The sequence below is a fragment of the Lissotriton vulgaris genome, chromosome 10 (assembly GCF_964263255.1).
Source record: "Lissotriton vulgaris chromosome 10, aLisVul1.2, whole genome shotgun sequence".
Lineage (NCBI taxonomy): Eukaryota > Metazoa > Chordata > Amphibia > Caudata > Salamandridae > Lissotriton > Lissotriton vulgaris.
Genome location: NC_141698.1, coordinates 298134959 through 298156355, shown reverse-complemented (window position 1 = coordinate 298156355; position 21397 = coordinate 298134959). Strand labels below are relative to the sequence as shown.

The following is a 21397-nucleotide window of genomic DNA, read 5'->3' as shown; positions in this document are numbered from 1 at the left end:
CATTAATTCATTTTAAGTTCTCACGCCGAATATACGTCACCCCACTCAGGGCGCACAGGATTGATCCCAATAGGTCACACCAATGTCAACGGTGCCAATCCCCCCAGGCAGACTTTGCTCACTTGGCCTGGACTTGCCCACGGATTCACACATTCTGGATGGGGGTTCACCATACGCTCAGCAAGATTATACAAATACAGATTAATCCTCTGCCCGAGATTGCTCTCCTATGATACGTGGTACAATTCCCCCTTAAGGTCAGGCGGTTTACAGCCATCGCCTTGCTTTTGGCGAAGAGAGAGGTGACGATACACTGGAGAGGGAGGAGAGCCCCTACAGTGCAGTCCTGGCTCCAAAGTTTGGCGTCCTGCTCCATGAGAAGTGAACACTATGTAGACACAGTCCCTCCAGCCTCCAGACCTAGGGACATATGGGGCCCCTTCAAGTCCTATCTTTCTACCCAGCAGCAGGAACACTCCACACAACAAGAGCAAGGGCTAGAGCCGACAGGGGTGGGCTAATGCGCTGTTTAGAATGTAGGCAAATCCTTTGATCCGACAGAATGTTTGCACGCAGCGATGGGCCGGGGTGGCGATGGGACTGGTGGGCGGGATGAGGGGGGGGGGTGGGTGTTAGCCGGGCAGCATCATTTGTGATTGACATGGGTCAGGATTGTGGAACTTATAGATTGTGATGTTCACATATGACCTATTGCGCAGCTGAGAGGAAAACTGTGAATTCTTATGTTTATGTAACCAAGTCGCCCTTCCATCGGGCGCAGTGGATTGCTTTTTTTAAATCAAAATGCTAAATAAAGTTTAAAAAAATAAGAAAAATAAGTATCATTTCTGGAAGATTATGTGATTCTTTTTAGCTCACCAATTATATTCCTTGGCTATGGTTGAGGAAGGTGGGAGGCTGGACGTAGACATACGTTGACATATTGATACATAGGGGTAATACAACTTTGAGCACTCATTTTTTGCGAAATACTGTTGATTTGAGAATAAAAGACGCATTTATGTTGACACTGGAGGGGGACACAACACCACATTAATTTCAACGTTTTGTGGAAAAATAAAAGAAAAAAAACTCCTGGTTAATGTTGCTATTAGGTGTCTCTGAAAGCTCTGAAGTAGCAACAATGGAAAACTTTCAGTGGGGTCTTGTTCCTACCTGATGGCGATTCTGTTAAAACCAGAGTAGAACATTGTCACTGGGAGCTTTAAGACCGTTATTGTTGACAAAATGATACCTCTACCCTTTGCAATGATAGTGTGTTGTCACATTCAACCCTGCCCTTCCTTCCCCATTCACCACAAGGAAAGTCAGGATGGGACAGTGCCCCCTAGTGTTTGGTATCACTTGGCATGACACTAATATGAATACTGGTGATGGTATACTTATGTGGTGGTTCTTCGAGAGGGGGTATTCCTACCAAAGTCTCTGCAGTAATGACAATTAAGTTAATCTAGAAGTTACTGGATGAGGATGGAGGTATTAAAAGGATTAAAGATTTCGTCCCCTGCTGGTTGAAGCAACTCCCCTACACAGGGTCCCTCGAGGGACGTCTACCCCGCTCCATTGGAGGCTTCCCAGTCCATACCTATTGTGCAGTAGACATCTATAGTAAATAAGACCACATGGACTATCATTTTCCTATTCCATTTTGTATTTACTTGAAAGGTGTGATTTTGAAGATTCAACTGAATTTTTATAATGGAAATATTTGACTACAGGTTTAAATGAATTGGGAATTGTTATTTGTAATCCTCGAAAGGCACTTCAATATTGTCCAGTAAATTGTCTATTGAAAATAAAATTGGTTAGCATATGAAGCATAGCATACCAAAACAGGCTGTTCAGGGTAAGTTTATCATTAGAAGATAACGTGTTACTGGTGCTGCCCCTATGGATCAGCAGTTTTCAGGTTGGTTTAGGGTAAAACAGTGGTATCCTTTAAAATGATGGTGGTCCACCTTGCCATCTTGATGACCCTAACACAGTAAAATAAAATTGAAAGATATTAATTGGACCTATCTTTGCTTGTTGAACAGACAAATGGGTGCTGATGAGATCCTAGTGGAGACGAGATGACAGGGAATTTATGATCAGTTCCAGTGGTTCATCAATTCTGGTCGTCGAGCCTTACACAGTAAATTGAAATTGAATGATACTAATTGGATCTATCTTTGCCTTGTTTAATAGACAATTGGGTGCTGATGAGATCCCAGTGGAGGAGAGATGGCAGGGAATTTATGATCAGTTCCAGTGGTTCATCAATTCTGGTTGTCGAGAAGGAACAGAGGAATTCTACCTGGGATTCCATGTACAGACCAGCAAAGAACTGCGTAAATCTCAAGAGATTCTCTTCTGCCAAAGGTAGTAATGATAGCAACACAATTTTTGTTTTGAATTGTGTTTTCTCCACTGAAATGTACGGTGTGCTTTGCAAGCAAAACATTTGTTTTTAAACAGGGATCCAGATTTTATTTCCTTTTTTTAGGTTATGAAGTTCTGCATAATGCACATATGTCCCAGTGAGGACACAGTCATAGCTGCCAAGGTTTCAGATTGCCATGTGTGACATTTCCATAATTTTAGTGTCATTATGAGTGACATTTCAAAAACTATGAGTGACACTTTCTTACAAGCAAAATTAGGCCATTAAGACAAGGGAAACACATAAATAGCAGAAATTACACCCATTTGAGCAGGAGAAACACTAAGAAGATCTTAGAACTGCTGCAAAACACCAGAAATGGAAAGGCAGGAAAGGCTGACAGAGGCACACTCACAGCCTAGGGGTCTCCTTTCCAGGCCACAGGCTCAAATTTAGTTAGACACAGACTGAGTAGTATAATAAGATTACGTTGCACAGGCCACTAGTTATATAAGTAATTAACATATAATTTGTGGCACAAATAAGGGTTAGTTAGTTGAATTAGGACAAATACCCTTTACCGGCGCTCACTCTCTCAGGCACTTATCATGCAGCATGCAGACTCCTCGTCCCGGCAGCTGCTGAGGCTGGGGTCTGGTCCGGTCCCTCCTGCTCAAATGTGCAGTTACCTATATTTGCTGCATTAACTCCACTTTCTGACTGTAGTGACAATAGCCTGCTTCATACTGAGACACTCTCAGCCAGCGATGGTGGGACTGGGGGGGGTCGAGTCGCGCGGGCGGGATCCCATATTCCGGTGGTATTTTATTACCGGCTGTGGTATCGGTAAGCAGCTGCTGGCTCTGCCTTGTCGTGGCGCCCAGCATTGCAGGTCAACTGCACCAGGCAACGAGCCGGCTTTCCGCTGTGGTGTGAGCAGCGAGGTCGGAGGAGCTGCTGCGGCCCTCTTCATAATCCCCAAACTTCAAAGCACAGCCAAAATTTACTTATGCCGCCCGATTGCACCGTAGGCAGCAGCTGAGCAGGAAGATGAACCTGGAACTCTTCTCTGTTCTGTACGGTTACCTTGGGTGACCACGATTTTTAGATCATTTTCCTTCGGACATGCAGTGCAAGCAGCGCTGCCATTGCAACTGGAGCCTGTAACTTTATTTTCACGAACTGCAGCTGTCCAGCATGCAACAGCAGCAGGACATCCCATCTTGGTTATAAGTGGGAGTCATGGCCTCACGATGTAACAAATACCCGCGGTGCAGTGTTGGGTGAATATTGTTACATTGTGTCAGAGTACCCCCCAAGCATGCCGAGAGCTGCGCGCATGGCGCGCTGCCACTCCAGTTCATGCATGAATACTAGCCCTCCAGCTTGACAGCTGAGGAGGCGCTAAATGTGTGGATTTGCATTTCAGTGTGGTGGTGAGGACCACCACACTGAAATGCGTTAGTCTTACGCTTGATGCGTGGTACTTGGCAAGGCTGCAGAGTGTGTTTAATAGATGCATTCAATTACAGACTTGAAGAGCAAACACAAAATGATGACACATCAAGAAGTCAAATGGAGAGCGAGCCACATATCATAAAAAATAGAAACTGTTCACATGATGGGATTAACTAAAAACATTTACATTTTAGGAATACACAGAGGAGAAGTTAATCCTAGACAAATAAAGCCGGTAGGAGAGGATAAGGAGGGATATATATAAACATTTGCAAGGAAGTACGACTGCAAACTGAAGTAACTATAACCCACACCCTCTCATTCACAGTGTGTATGCCATTTCAAAAGTAATCAGTAATGTTATCATTGATATCATAGACCATGTCATGAGTCATGTAATATGTGAGGTCATAAGCAGTACATGGCGAGGGCGCGAGGTATAGTTCATTCAGTTACCTTTAACTGGTTAATTTCATTTTTTTTGGGTTAAAATGTTGCATTTAAAACTGATATCTTCACCAAAATTGTAACATCACTTTAACCTTTGTTTTTAAGTTTTTTTTAAATGTAAAGTAAGATGTTATTATGATATCTAACTATAATGACCCTTTAAGCTTTGCTTTTTTCCATGAAATTGTAGTTTTTTAACACAAAGTAATATTTTATTACTGTACGTAACAAGGCCAACCCCCTGCCACATACAGCCTTCAGCTGTGTGTTGCATGGGAGCGGCAGGCAGCCAACCTCAACCATGAACTGCCTTTGGCTTGGGTTAGCTCAGAGCCAACCACCCATAAGAGGCCAGCCCACCACAGATACTCAAGCCTGCTTTCTTTTTACATGTTTTTTGGATCACACTCCTGTGAACCCAACCTTCCAGATATCACTAACTTTTAAACCTTAATTTCTTGAAAATTATTGAACATATTTACACCACACTCGCAAAAAGCATGCTTTCTGTGTTCAGATCTTGCTTTTGCCAAATTTGGTGTTATTCTTTACAGCTATTTTGGCTGTAGCTCTGTTTAAAATTACATATGAAAATTTCTTGGGGGAATTTCATGTCAATGAGTAATAAGTGAGGGGGTACAGGGTGAAGCTAGAGACGTCTAGAGATGTCTCAAGTTGTCTTATAGCAGAAATCTCATTCAATTTATTTTTGGTCTTTGCATTCTGGGACTTGTAGTATTTATTTAGTGATAAATGCAGAGCTGGAAGTATTACAATGTAACAACAAAATGACAAAACCTAGATGAGACAACGAAGGGGCTTTCATTAGAAGGACAGAAGGCTATTTGGAGTTGCATGCTATTTTTAAAATTGACTGTTTTATACTGCCCGCAATAAATTACACATATAGACATTCACAACTCACATAAAGGTACACATCCATATCTTCAGGAGGTACTCTATAATGTGTGGCACATTCAGCTAGCCCTTAATTTTAATGTATAAGTTCATACTTTTATTGATGAAAGTAATCTACAATTCTCAATATACAAATTATGTATACTAAAAAGAATGATTTGGCTAAGGGCATCACACACAAGATGAATTACTTGGCAGCTATTCACAAGGGCGAATTCAGGGAAATAAAAGATATTTAGTCTTAATGATATTGAAAAATTGACTTATGTTTGGGTTGCCGCTTCATAGTGTTATCTGTGTTTTGGAGTCCTGTTTTTGGGGCAAAAGATGTGTGTATTAACTAGAAGTTAAATATTATTTTATAGGGTTCTTCTTAAAATGTTCCTTGGCATTGTTTATATATCAGTGCAGGCACTAAGGAGCCAATGAAGTATATTGTTGTAATGGGATATGCAAAGGATAAGTGTCTGTCTGAACTCTTTGTCAGGCAATGCACAGGTTGGCTTGAATGAATAGCATGAATATTGGATTTCCTTCTAACAGTGCACAATGACTATATCAATTCTTCATCAGTGTGATGAAGAGCTTAAAGCTACTCTAAACCTGTTAGTCTTTTCCACTCCTTGGTCAGTGAACCTTTTTAGTTGCCAGAGAGGTAAGAGGGAGTAAATATTGCATATCTCAATAACAGTGTAACTAACTAGTCACACAATCAGACTAGGATTACTGAAGAGTGTTGAATATTTTTATTACAGACAAACTAACATAGATGAGTCTCAAAAGCATATTGGAGACATACAGTATTACAAGGATTAATCCAACCCACCTAAAGAAATTCAGTCTAAAGAATAGGAAGGGCACCAAAAACTAGGTGGCAATGATAAAAAAAAGATCAGAAAAACCATTTTAAGGTTTATTTGCAGAATTCGATCTTCCCTCCTAGTCATTAGTACCTCTGATAAACTATAGCTTATTCTACTTTAGGCTATCTTCCAGGAAACCCTGGTAAGCAAGGCACAGGTGTCAGTATGATAGATTCTTTCATAAAAGTACTCCAAGTCTAGAGATTATAGCATGAAGCTACACAGTGAAAAGAATCACATAAGAGGTCTGTATCACATGAAATCCTTCTGGTATCTGCTCTCTAACTAATATTACAACATTTATTGGCACACAATGTATTCTAGGTAACCAGCGTCATCACTTTCCAGTACATTTCCATTGCCCTGGGTCGAGTTTAGAACAATCCAGCTTTCTTCACACACTCTCAATGGGGCACCTTCGATTGACCTTGAACGTCCCTTCTCTGCCACAGCTTGTTCTTGCCAAGAAATTCCTCATGTACCTTACTGTCGCTAAAAAACAAAATACCTTACTCTAGCTACAGAAGCCTTGTATCTGCACCTGTAAAGGAAAGAACATTCAAGCATAGCAATTCTCACATGAAAGTTAAATATTTAAATTCAGAAGCTTTAGGCCTTTTGGTTACACTAAATTAGGACACCAGATATTGTGCACTTAACTTTTGAGTTCAAAAAGAATTTTATTGATCAAGAATAGGTGTCAGTACAATAAATTAAAATAATATACAATAAAAGTGATGGTAGTCAAATAAGGTAAAAACATATGGTATCCCAACTCATTGAGGCCGCCGCTCTCGCTGAGATTCATTCTTGCCGCTCCGATCACTGACTGGATCGGTAGTAAGGATTTCTTTCCTTCCTGCACCTCCCCTTGATAGCAAGACGAATCTGCTTGTCCTGACGCCCCACTCATCACGGATCCCGCCCCCCCTCATCAGCGGTTCCTGCACGGACCTACCCGAACTAGAGCCACTTGTGCCACCCGGCCTGACGCCATCCGGCACCCCGAGTCGATTCGATCGCCCCCTCCTCAGCACTGCCCTCGACCCAGTCCTGATGAAGATCCTGAATTAACTGGATCGAAACGCCGTCGACCATCCAGCGCAACCACAGGCGCAACACACGAAGCGGTTCACGATCACTACATTGAACCAATTAAATATGAACTTTTAAAAGCCACTTGGAACCGCCGTGTATCAAATGTTTCACTGTATATTTATGCACCAGTCACCTTGTGCCGCCCACGCTGTTCACATTGTCACATGCGTCGCTACCTTGGTTTTCACTGACACACCTTGAGCACCACATATAATTTGGGTTGTTCTCAATTTTGTTTGTTGTATATTGCAGTGCTGCAATAACTGCAAATTACTTACTATGTTTTTCTTTTTCCCTTGAAGATTTATATAAATGATGCCTTGAGCACACACTATAATCATACAGAGTCCGCTTGCTTCCTTTTGGATAATGTTGTACTCATATCCCTGCTAACTGCCTTTAAATAATACCAGTAGGGATACCATATGTTTTTACCTTGCCACACCCCAATCCCAATACAGTTGACGGGTATTTTGCTCCTGTAGTTGTTACAAGGTAGTCAAATAAAGCATTGCATCAATAGTAACAGTTGGAGCGGGCTCAAGAAAGACAAGTGAGGCATAACATTAGAAATACGACAAAGTAAGTAATGATAAAACATGATAAAAAAAAAAGAAATACAAAGGAACGTTAAGGTCAATTGAGGGGGTTTTGAGACTTCTTGCATATGTGCATGCACATTCACAATTAATACACATGTGAAACATAACGTGGAAAAAAATCATCGCTACATATAATTGTGAATTACATTATTAAACATTCTATAATTATTAATTAAAATACATTTCTAGTCAACATTAGTATGCACATGTGAATGAATCGTACACAGTTTTCGCTTGGAGTATTTCAGTAATACATTAGAAACTCCTTTTGTTTAATAATATTAGAACGCTCAAAATGAAAAAATGTAATCTACATAAATCAACATAAATACGTATAAGGGGGGAGCCACACTAAACTGCTTCAAGCTAATCCCTATTCTTGGAACATGGTGTTTGCATACTTCTATCTTAACCACAAAGACAGTAATTCCACATGTTTTGTTATGCAATCATAAGGCTTTAGCATAAGAGTGACCCAGGTGAGAGTGATGAAGCCAAATATAATCATTGACAGTATATTTATGCAGCCCTGGGTGCACCTTGAGGATAGGTCCATCGGAATGGAACTGTCTTTTTTAATTAGAAACAGTCTTTGCCTACTTCTGCCACTGACATTCCATTGCGCACCAAATTCTAAAATTTAAATGACATGGTATAAGAAACAAATACCCAGGAGGAAATTTAAACCAAATCTACAAAGTGCCTGAATGTTGTTTATTTTGGTTATGACTGTCAAAAAATTCTGTTTTTTATAACTAGGACATAACATAAATTACATGTTGAAATAAAAATATTAATTCGCACAATTGGTCCAAAACGTATTATCCATTAAACATAAGGTGGCATGATGCACATAGTAAATTCTGGAAGGCTAGTTTATACAATGCATAGGATGAATTCCTGAAATACCGCAATGTTTAAGCACAGTAAACTTTGCTATCAAACTTGAATACAGTATTAATCATTAATTTACGTACGGGTGATTGTGGAACCTATCAAAGATATTACAGTACAGTAATTCTCACAAATGAATTAAAAATGATATGGTCAAAATAAAAGTATGGTACAAGAAGTTTAAAAAAGCAAGTTTCACTGAAATGAGTACTACTCAATGTGTAGCTGTGCGTTTTAAAAGTGCCATTGATTTTATTTTATTTTATATAACTTCTTAATTTGGGAATTAAGATGGGTCCTGTTCCCAAAATTGTGGTGCAGGTTAATTTTGCACTGCCATTTATGCCAACTGGTCAATGCCAAACAGCAGCAGGATCCGTGGAAAAAGATAGTTTCACATTCATTAGTACAAATATCAATATGGATTATTGCAAAAATATGTAATTTGGCACTTGGCTTGAAGTTCATCTAATAACATGCAGCAATAGCATATTAATTATAAAGTGGGGTTTATCTAGGTCTACAAAAAGAGTATTTGTTCTTAGATGTGGCTACTGCAGGTGGTGGGCATCAGCACTAGTTGTTCGGCATGGGTAGTTATTTTTCAATAACAGAATTTAAACAAGAGAGGGGAGACAATAGGAGGAGCAGACAACAAGAAAAAAATGATACATAAGGAGAAAGCAGGGTAAAAAAAACCTGCAACATGGTATGGTGGAAGAAATAGATAATTGAAAAAGCAGTCTAGTTTCAATTCCAAGATCATAGCTCTGCTAACTGCCAGTGTGGCTTAAGATCACCCTGCAGCATGGAGACCACTACCTAACACATAGTTGAAGATGCCCTTTGACTACAGATGAAAAAAACCCTGTGTCCTTACATTTCTAGCTCTCTCAGCTGCCTTCATCATAGTCAACCATCCCACCCTCATGCACACCCTGGAGTCTCAAATGAGATTTACTGGCAGTGTCCTTCACTGGTTCTCCTTCTACCTTTTCAACCAACACCATTTTGTTCACATGGAAACCTCAGGCCACACAAGGTCCCTATCACCTATGGAGACCCCTAGAGTTCCATACTGTCTCCTTTCATCTTCAAACTCTACAATGGAGCCATTTTGTGCTATATTCACAGATAACGCACAGACAAGGAGATGATGGATGGAGCGCTGACACTTTTCAGACACTCACCCCCAGTCACAGATCTGGGTTGAATCCATCATCATTCTTTAGCTCACTTCGCTACCTCAGTTCAGACTCAGCTATATGCAAATCAGTCTGACCATGTGCCTCGTGGGAACAGTCCAGCCCTAACTGCCAAGCCAGGTCTTCCCTGAATCGAAAACAAGCATCCTGGGACCGGTTTCTGGGTAACACCAGATCTCTGTACTGGGGTGAATGTATGCCATTGTTCTGCATTTTGTCCATTGTTAGAACCGGCTGTCTCTAGTTGGCAGAGGTATACACTTCTGACAAATAGGGACACTCCTTTTCTAGTCAGGGCAAGTGGATCACACCCTTCGATAACCCCCGCTCACCCCCTTGGTAGCTTGGCAGAGCAGAACAGGCTTATCTCAGAGGCTGTGTGTTAAGCAATTATGACCACATACAGTAATAAAGTGAATACACTACAAATGGACACGACACAGTAGTATTATAAAAATAAGTATTTTTATATAAGGCTTAGCACAAGACCAAATAACGGCAAAAACTGTACACAATCGGAATAAATACGTTCGGGAAGGAAAAAGGATAGTTCAAAGGTAGTTTCTTCTTTAGCACCAAAGTCTTTTAGTATCAAGCAAATCTTCTTCTTGGAAACACAGTTCTTAGCAACAGGGTAACTCACACGGGAGCTACACAACGTCGAGGCAAAGTTAATCCACAGGTATGGCGTCGACCGCGAGGAGCGCTACGTCGGGCCTGGAGTCACACGGACCCCCAACAACACAGTACCTTAGGAAAATGAAGCACACGATGATCAGCGGCGTCGAGCAATCCGGCGTCGCGTCTCGGTGTCGATCAGGCCTCAGCAGGCGTTGTCGATGATGCAGTTGCACAGAGTGAGCAGCGCTCACGGCGTCGAAGGGCACACGGTGGATGCGATCAGCAGCGGGGCAGACACGAGGTCCTCTGGAGTTAGAGCCGTACTCCTACTCACTGGCGTTGCTGCTGGCGTCGGTTGGGCCCAGCGTCCGATCGTCGTGGTTGCTGGTTCTTTCAGAGGTGCTGGATTCACACTTCCAGCGGATAGCACTTTTTAGCAGGTGAAGTCCTTTAGCCCTGTGACTTCAGCAGGAGACTGGCACTCTTCCAGTCCTTGGAGATTTTCTTAGCAAGCGTGAGAGTACACACAAAGTTCCTCTCTCCTGGTTCCTTGGCAAAAATAAAGAAGCACTGCAGGATTCCCCCAACAACAGCACACTGGCAGAAGGGGTAGGCAGTCCTTTAGATCAGCAGGCTTCTTGTCCTTGGTTACAGGGTTCCTTGTCAGAAGTGATCTGATTTCCTAGTTCAGGGGTCCTTCTCTTATACCCCTTCTCGTCTTTGATCCCTTTGTCTAGGCCGGGGGTTTCCCAACACCCTGGGCCTGCGGTGGGTGGAGCTAGGCAGTAGCACCTGGCCTATTCATTGAGCCGGGCCGGGTCCTCAGACGCCCCGCAGGAGGTGGAGCCAGCATTGATACTGGCAGGAGCAGAGCTATCGCCCTCCTGGCAGGAGGTGGGGCCAGGATCGTCCATGGCAGGCACAGAGCCATCAGTCGCTTGGCAGGAGGTGGAGCCAGCATTGTATCAGGCAAGGCAGGCTATCAACAACTACTCTCCCCCTACTCTCAACGTAAATGTCCCACTCATCCCACACTGACTCATCCAGACCTCTTGGAGCCACCCAGCTCCTGTCACACACACGTAAGACCAGCAGAGACCAGATATGGTTAGACAAGAAAATAGACACTTTCTAAAAGTACTACTTTCGAACCCAGAGTCCAAAAACCATCCACCCCAACGGATGCGTAATTAAACCCCGAGTACAGGGATACCAAACTCGACATTGCACCGTACTCTCCGAGCCAGCTAGGATCATCGCATTAATAATCCCGGCGGCCCATTCTATCCAACGGAGAGCAGGCTACCTCGCAATAGTGAAGCACTAAGATGGCGGCACTTCACTATCAGGACATGCCAACTTGGTCAGGCTTGTCCTACCTTACACTTACAATGCACCCTGCCCATGGGCCTACCATAGGGGTGACTAACATGAAGTTAAGGGAAGGTTGGAGGGGCTGGCAAGTAGGTATACCTGCGCAGCCGACGTGACAGTGCAAGACTGCACGTGGGTCTCGCAATGACCGACCCGTAGACATTCTTTTACAAGGCCGCTCCTGTGGGTGGCACAACACGTGCTGCAAGCCCACGAGCGGCATTTGTATTTACAAGCCCCGGCACTCCTGGTGCACTAGACTAGGGACTGACAGTAAACCAAATAAGCCAAACATGGATACAATAGATACATCATTTTAACATAGGGAGCACTTGCACTATGGCACTGATCAGCAGTGACACGGCGCCCAAAGCATATACCAGCAAAACATCGTAAAACAGTAGAGGCAAACAGAAAAATGGAGGAGAGACTCAAGCCAATGATGTCAGGTCTAACACGGGTCCCCTCCAGCTGAAATGTGGGGAGAACTACCCTTAACCTAGTGAGTCCTCATCACTAAGGCGGAAAAATCTGGACAGACCATCAGCATTGGCGTGATCTGTACCAGGGCGGTGTTCCACCGTAAAGTCCATCCCCTGTAGAGCAATGGACCACCTCAACAGTTTTGGATTCTCACCCCTCATTTGCATCAACCATCTGAGGGGCCTGTGGTCTGTCTGAACCCGGAAGTGAGTCCCAAACAGGTAGGGTCTTAGCTTCTTCAGCGCCCAGACCACAGCAAATGCTTCTCTCTCTATCGCACTCCACCTCGTTTCCCTGGGAAGTAACCTCCTACTGATGAAGGCTACAGGCAAGTCTCGGCCCTCTTCATTCACCTGAGCTAGAACAGCCCCCACGCCATGCTCTGAAGCGTCCGTCTGAACAATGAATTCTTTTGAAAAGTCGGGTGCCTGGAGTATAGGTGCTGTGCACATTGCAGTTTTCAGGGTGTCAAAGGCCGTTTGACAGGCATCAGTCCAGATCACGTTTCGTGGCTGCTTCCTGGAAGTCAGCGAAGTCAAGGGGTGCACAATGTTACCGTAATCCTTGACAAACCTCCTGTAATAACCCGTGAGTCCTAAGAAGGCTCTCACCTGCGTTTGGGGTTTGGGCGGTGCCCAAGCCAGGATGGTATCAATCTTGGGTTGCAGGGGGGCCACCTTACCACTCCCTACTTGGTGCCCCAAGTACACCACAGAACCCTGCCCAATCTGGCACTTACTGGCTTTGATTGTGAGGCCTGCTCCGCGCAGGGCCAACAACACTTCCTGGAGGTGGCGCAAGTGTTCCTCCCAGCTGGCGCTGAACACTGCGATGTCGTCCAGGTAGGCGGCGCTGAATTCCTCCAGTCCAGCCAAGACCTGGTTGACCAACCTCTGGAAGGTGGCAGGGGCATTCTTCATCCCAGAGGGCATCACCCGGAACTGGTATAGCCCATCTGGTGTGGAGAACGCTGACCTCTCTTTTGCCCCATCAGTCAAGGCGATCTGCCAGTACCCAGACGTTAAGTCAAACGTACTAAGGTACCGGGCAGCCCCCAACCGATCGATGAGCTCATCAGCTCTGGGGATGGGGTGCGCGTCAGTCTTCGTGACCGAATTGAGTCCTCGGTAATCCACGCAGAACCGGAGTTCTGGTGAAGCACCAGGCGCTGCAGCCTTCGGGACCAAGACCACTGGGCTGGCCCAAGGACTGCTAGAGGACTCAATCACCCCTAACGCGAACATTTTGGAGACCTCCTCCTTAATGTACGCTCTGACCTTGTCAGTCACCCTGTAAGCCTTGTGCTTCACAGGAGGGCTGTCTCCGGTGTCAACGTCATGGACACACCAATGCGTGACACCCGGAACCAAGGAAAACAGATCCGGGAATTGTCCCAACAGGTGGCGACAATCCTGTTTCTGCTCAAGGGTCAGTGTGTCAGAGAGGACCACACCATCCACTGACCCGTCTTGCTCTTTAGCATACAGGAGGTCAGGAAGAGGCTCACTCTCCTCCTCCGTTCCATCATCTGTAGCTAGGAGCATGCCCACTTCGGACCTTTCTAAGTGGGGCTTCAAACGGTTGACATGCAGGACCCGCATGGGGTTCCTGGGAGATTTCAAGTCCACCAAGTAGGTGACATCGCTCTTCTTCTCCACAACCTTAAACGGTCCAGTCCACCTGTCCTTGAGCGCACAAGGTTCCACAGGGGACATGACCCACACTTCCTGACCAGGCTGAAGCTCTACCAGAGTGGCATTCCGGTCGTACCATCGCTTCATCTCCTCCTGGCTGGCCTCCAGATTTGCCTGAGCAAGTTCTCTGAAGCGCCGAGTCTGGTTCCGAAAGGCCAGCATGTAGCTGTATACATCCTGGGAAGGTTTCCTGGGAGATTGCTCCCAGCCTTCCTTGACCAGACTCAAAGGCCCTCTTACCGGGTGACCGTATAAGAGCTCAAAGGGGCTGAACCCTAGAGCCTTCTGCGGTACCTCACGGTAAGCAAACAACAGGCATGGCAAGAGGACGTCCCATTTCCGCCTCATTGGTTCTTCAAGACCCATAATCATGCCTTTCAGGGTCCGGTTGAATCTCTCAACCAGCCCATTTCCTTGAGGGTGGTAAGGAGTGGTGAACTTGTAGGTTACCCCACACTCCTTCCACAGAGACTTCATATAGTTCGAAATGAAGTTGGTGCCTCGGTCGGACACCACCTCTCTGGGGAACCCCATCCGGGAGAAAACACCCATCAGTGCCCGTCCCACCACGGGGGCCGTAACTGTCCTGAGAGGGATGGCTTCCGGGTACCTTGTGGCATGGTCCACCAAGACCAGGATGAACCTGTTGCCCAGGGCTGTCTTGGGGTCCAGGGGCCCAACAATGTCAATACCCACCCGGTCAAAGGGGGTGCTGACTACCGGAAAAGGTTGGAGGGGAGCCTTCTGCTTCCTTCCGCTTTTCCCACTTGCCTGGCAAGTGCGACAAGTCTTGCAATGGATGTCTACATCCCTACGCATCTGAGGCCAATAAAAATGGGTGACAAGCCTGTCATAGGTCTTGTCCTGCCCCAGATGTCCAGCTAACGGTACGTCATGAGCCAAACCCAGTAGGAAGGCTCTGAAGCGCTGGGGTACCACCAGCACACGGGCTGACCCAGGCTCAGCAGCCTTAGGCTCGCTATACAGGAGGTCGTTCTCCCAGTACACAAAATGTGACCCTGACTGATCACCTGAGGATTGGGCTGAGGCCTGCTGCCTCATGCCCACAAGAGAAGGGCACACTTTCTGTTCCGCACAGAATTCCTCCCTGGAGGGACCACCATCCTGCTGCCAGTGGGTCAGCTCGGGCAGATCTCCCAGTTCGGCAATTTGTTCCCCTGTGGGCTCCAGGGCATCCCCCTCAGGGTCTACCTCCTTCTGGACCACGGGAACAACGGGGCCGGTTTCCCGCGCCTCCTGCCTCTTCTCTTCACAGCTGGGTCCTGGGCCGTACTTTCAGGCTCCGGGACCCCATCAACACCCTTACTTGCTGTCATGGATCGAGTGGTTGCACACACCCACTCTGGTACACCCAACATTTTCAAGTGCGCCGCTCGCTCCACCTTAGCCCAAGGGGAGTCTTCCAAATCATTGCCCAGGAGACAGTCGACAGGCATGGCGGGCCTCACAGCAACCTGAAGAGTACCTGAAACTCCCCCCATTCAAAGGAAACCTGAGCCACCTCACACTCTTTCTGGGAGTTATCGGCAGCTATCACGGGGTAGAATGCGTGGGGAACCACCTGCTCTCTGGACACCAAGTGACACTTGACAGCTGTCACACTCGCTCCGGTGTCTCTGAGAGCTTCCACTCTATGGCCATTAATGGTCACCCACTGCCTATATTTACTAGTGTTACTAGGCAGAGGGGGTGGAGGGACCATTTGCATGTCTCCTAGCGAGACCAGGGACATTTCTGCGGGACCCCTCCCACCATGGACAACCATCTCCTCCCCTCCCAAGGCTACACTTGCCAACTGACGAGGGGGTGCACGCGGCGGTGCATTCGAATCCTTCTTGGGACACTGGGGGTCATAAAACCGGTGTCCCACCTGCCCACAACCGTAGCAGGTTAGGGGGCCCCTATGAACAGGTTTACCCGTCGGGGCCCCTGGCTTCTTCTCAGGGGGAGGCTGGGAACCTTTCCCTTGGTTCCCTTGGGGATTACTTTGGGGCCCTTTCTGAGACTCCTTCTGTTTACCCTTGTCCCCCCCACTCTTCTGCTGGGGACCCTGCCCACCTTTGGCTGAGTCTCCCACTGGACCCTTGTGGACCCTGGTACTGACCCAGCGGTCCGCCTCCTCAGCAAGTTTTCTAGGGTTAGATATCTTGCTATCAATCAGATGCTGGCGCAGCTCTGGAAAACAGTTATTAGACAAGTGCTCCCACGCAAACAAATCATAGAGAGCTTCATAACTTTCCACTTTGCTGCCCTTTACCCAACCATCCATGGCTCTGCAAAAATAAGACACATATTCAACCCACGTCGTACCAGGCAACTTCTTACATTCTCTAAAAGCTTGTCTGTACTGCTCGGGGGTTAAACCATATCGCAACATTAAAGCATCTTTCATATGAGCATACAACATCCTATCTGCAACAGGCATGTCTAACAGGGTATCTCTTCCCTCATTCACAAAGCGACCCCACAACCCCGCTCCCCAATTCTTCTCAGGGACCTGGTGGGCCAACAATGCTAACTCATATGCTTTAAACCATTGACCAATATCTTCATTCTTATTGTAATCTTTGATCACATCTTTCGGGAAGTAAAACTTACTTTCTGCAGGCTCGGATGGAATGCTGCCACCAGAGGGATTCAACTCTAACTTTTTAGCTTGGATATCCAGTTCCCTCAACCTGGCTTCACGCTCCAAAGCTAACTTCTCTCGTTCAAACTCCAACTTTTTGATCTCTACATCAGCTTCCCTTCTACCTCTTGCATTTTCTAACTCCAACTGCCCATTTATCTTTAGCCTTGCCATCTCCATGTTGTAAGCTCACTCTTTCGCCCTTTCTTCTCTTTCTTCAGGGGAAAGACCTTTGGAGGAAACACTGCTTCCGGGAGAGGGCACAGGTCCATTCACTGGCACCTCCTCATCCCCTTCCTCTGTGGGTACCACCACCACATCAGAGGGATTTCAGGATTCCCACCTGGCCTGTAATGCTTTATAAAAATCATCTTTTCTCGAGAGGCCGGTGGTAGGAACTTCAAACTGGTTGCAAAAGTGTTTCAGCTCATCTTTCTTGTATCTCTTTAGCTTACTCCTCTCGAACTCTTCAACAACAACGATAGCAGGGGCAGTGACTCCGTTGTCACTCATGATGAAACTGGCAGTGTTCAGAAAATCACGTTTCAGGAAAGCGGAGAACAAAAATAGGATCCTTCCGAATTAGATTGTGACTGCGTTATGGTCTGCTTTCACTACGTAGCGCACACTAATCACTGTACATGGGTCATAAATGCAAGGTCCAAATCCTCACCGCTGCATCCAATGTTAGAACCGGCTGTCTCTAGTTGGCAGAGGTATACACTTCTGACAAATAGGGACACTCCTTTTCTAGTCAGGGCAAGTGGATCACACCCTTCGATAACCCCCGCTCACCCCCTTGGTAGCTTGGCAGAGCAGAACAGGCTTATCTCAGAGGCTGTGTGTTAAGCAATTATGACCACATACAGTAATAAAGTGAATACACTACAAATGGACACGACACAGTAGTATTATAAAAATAAGTATTTTTATATAAGGCTTAGCACAAGACCAAATAACGGCAAAAACTGTACACAATCGGAATAAATACGTTCGGGAAGGAAAAAGGATAGTTCAAAGGTAGTTTCTTCTTTAGCACCAAAGTCTTTTAGTATCAAGCAAATCTTCTTCTTGGAAACACAGTTCTTAGCAACAGGGTAACTCACACGGGAGCTACACAACGTCGAGGCAAAGTTAATCCACAGGTATGGCGTCGACCGCGAGGAGCGCTACGTCGGGCCTGGAGTCACACGGACCCCCAACAACACAGTACCTTAGGAAAATGAAGCACACGATGATCAGCGGCGTCGAGCAATCCGGCGTCGCGTCTCGGTGTCGATCAGGCCTCAGCAGGCGTTGTCGATGATGCAGTTGCACAGAGTGAGCAGCGCTCATGGCGTCGAAGGGCACACGGTGGATGCGATCAGCAGCGGGGCAGACACGAGGTCCTCTGGAGTTAGAGCCGTACTCCTACTCACTGGCGTTGCTGCTGGCGTCGGTTGGGCCCAGCGTCCGATCGTCGTGGTTGCTGGTTCTTTCAGAGGTGCTGGATTCACACTTCCAGCGGATAGCACTTTTTAGCAGGTGAAGTCCTTTAGCCCTGTGACTTCAGCAGGAGACTGGCACTCTTCCAGTCCTTGGAGATTTTCTTAGCAAGCGTGAGAGTACACACAAAGTTCCTCTCTCCTGGTTCCTTGGCAAAAATAAAGAAGCACTGCAGGATTCCCCCAACAACAGCACACTGGCAGAAGGGGTAGGCAGTCCTTTAGATCAGCAGGCTTCTTGTCCTTGGTTACAGGGTTCCTTGTCAGAAGTGATCTGATTTCCTAGTTCAGGGGTCCTTCTCTTATACCCCTTCTCGTCTTTGATCCCTTTGTCTAGGGGGTTTCCCAACACCCTGGGCCTGCGGTGGGTGGAGCTAGGCAGTAGCACCTGGCCTATTCATTGAGCCGGGCCGGGTCCTCAGACGCCCCGCAGGAGGTGGAGCCAGCATTGATACTGGCAGGAGCAGAGCTATCGCCCTCCTGGCAGGAGGTGGGGCCAGGATCATCCATGGCAGGCACAGAGCCATCAGTCGCTTGGCAGGAGGTGGAGCCAGCATTGTATCAGGCAAGGCAGGCTATCAACAACTACTCTCCCCCTACTCTCAACGTAAATGTCCCACTCATCCCACACTGACTCATCCAGACCTCTTGGAGCCACCCAGCTCCTGTCACACACACGTAAGACCAGCAGAGACCAGATATGGTTAGACAAGAAAATAGACACTTTCTAAAAGTACTACTTCCGAACCCAGAGTCCAAAAACCATCCACCCCAACGGATGCGTAATTAAACCCCGAGTTCAGGGATACCAAACTCGACATTGCACCGTACTCTCCGAGCCAGCTAGGATCATCGCATTAATAATCCCGGCGGCCCATTCTATCCAACGGAGAGCAGGCTACCTCGCAATAGTGAAGCACTAAGATGGCGGCACTTCACTATCAGGACATGCCAACTTGGTCAGGCTTGTCCTACCTTACACTTACAATGCACCCGCCCATGGGCCTACCATAGGGGTGACTAACATGAAGTTAAGGGAAGGTTGGAGGGGCTGGCAAGTAGATATACCTGCGCAGCCGACGTGACAGTGCAAGACTGCACGTGGGTCTCGCAATGACCGACCCGTAGACATTCTTTTACAAGGCCGCTCCTGTGGGTGGCACAACACGTGCTGCAAGCCCACGAGCGGCATTTGTATTTACAAGCCCCGGCACTCCTGGTGCACTAGACTAGGGACTGACAGTAAACCAAATAAGCCAAACATGGATACAATAGATACATCATTTTAACATAGGGAGCACTTGCGCTATGGCACTGATCAGCAGTGACACGGCGCCCAAAGCATATACCAGCAAAACATCGTAAAACAGTAGAGGCAAACAGAAAAATGGAGGAGAGACTCAAGCCAATGATGTCAGGTCTAACATCCATCAATTGTTCTTTTTGCATTCTCACAGATAACAGAATCAAGATTCACCAACATTCCAATGATACACCTCTCTCTGAAAATCTACTTTGCTTCAGACATCCAGCTCCTCAAACTGTTTGCAGATCATCCAGATCTGGATGTCCAACACCTACTTGAAGCTCAACTTAATCAAGACAAAGTTAATGGTATTTGCCAACAACATAGAAGATAGAGTACACAACTGGTTCAATGACATGAACCTTTAGGACTAAAAATTTCAACTTTCACTGAATTACCCTGGACATTACAGCACAATGCATTAACCATCCACAACCCAGATTCCTCTCCCATTATCTCAAAGGGAGAGTTCCAACGCTTTGTTGCTTCTGTTGGAAAAGTTCAGCCTAGTGGTGGTAATAAATAATTTATTTACCAATATTTGTGTCGGTTTAGAAGGAAAATGTGTTAGTCGGAAAGGAGGGTGACCTGAGATGTAGTGCTTTATGGACAATTTTTAGGGCCTTAAAGGCTAACTCAGGTCGAATGGGTAGCCAGTGTAGAGATCATAGAACTGGTGGTTTATGCAACATTCTTGCTGTTTCTGTAAGTACTTGTGCCTGCAGCATTCTGAGCAAGTTGCAATCAATATACAATTCTCTCTGGAAATTCAAGGTAGATTGAATTGGCAGAGCAAAGACCAGCTTGAATGCTAGCATTCACTACTGGCATATTCAAAGAGGGTTCAATAAAGGAGAGAATCCTTTTTAGATGGCAATTGTGAATGAAATGGATGTAAGCCACATTAATGAATTGTGTTTCTAGGGACAGGGTGCTGGTCAAAAGTACTCCTTAACTCTGCACCACTGTTTAAAGAACAGGGGGATGCCCATTATATATCTAATCATAGGGCAATGTCCCATTCTGCTACCAATAAAGCAGAGGAAATAAAGATCTGGTTCTTCTTGAGAAAGTTGTTGGTCATCCATTCCATGATGATGGTGAGAAAGTCCATTAAAGCCTCTCTTGCATGCTATATAGGTTAACAATACAATGAGCACCATCAGCATACATGTAAAAGCGTACCCCTTCTGTGTGGTGAGGCAATTGGGTAAGGATTATATGAACATGTTAAACAGAATGAAAAAGAGGGTTAACCCTTGCACAATCCTGCAGTCCGTGTCGTAATCCTTCAAAGAATGCCTGGAAAAAGTGACTACTGGTGATCTTTCTGAAGTGAAAGATGTTATGTGCATCATGACCGTACCTGTGATAGCTGCTGCTTCCAGGGTCTTAAGCACTATGTTGTAGTCAGTGGTATCAAATGCCGCTAACAAGTCTAAGAGGACTAACATGCCAGTTTTTTCTTTGTCAATAAGCTAAGATTATCAAGGGCTAATAGGTCCAGCAGCTCAGTGTGTGTTCCCGACAGAAGACCACTTGTTGCCAATCCATTAAGTCGTGAAATTCAGCGAAGTCCTGAAGCTTATTCAGGGCAATTTTTTTAGGACATTTGCCCATGTAAGGGAGCAATGATATGGGTCCAAGGCTATTCATGTAATTGACTGCAACAGAAGGCATCTTTAGAGGAGGTCTCACTATGACTGCTTGTTAGAGTTCTGGAGAAATGTCATGAAAAACAGTAAGGAGGATGCCACCTTCAGCTCAAATGTGTGGTTTTAGATGCTGAGCTGAAACAGGAGCATTTTGGTAATCTGAAATGTGACTGTTATTTTCGCTCTGCAAGAGTTTCTCTTGTATAGACCTTCTATCTCTGGTCAGCTAAATTCAAAGCTAACCTTTTTCTCTAGCAGC

At 45.8% G+C, this 21397-nt stretch overlaps 1 protein-coding gene across 1 annotated transcript in view; it reads left to right on the top strand.

Moving 5' to 3' along the window:
- Positions 1 to 21397, top strand: part of ALS2CL (ALS2 C-terminal like) — a 719895-nt gene that overhangs the window by 551031 nt on the left and 147467 nt on the right. The window contains exon 18 of the mRNA XM_086941072.1: positions 2209 to 2382. Coding sequence (XP_086797198.1) covers positions 2209 to 2382 — 174 coding nt within the window. The remainder of the gene's footprint in view (positions 1 to 2208; positions 2383 to 21397) is intronic.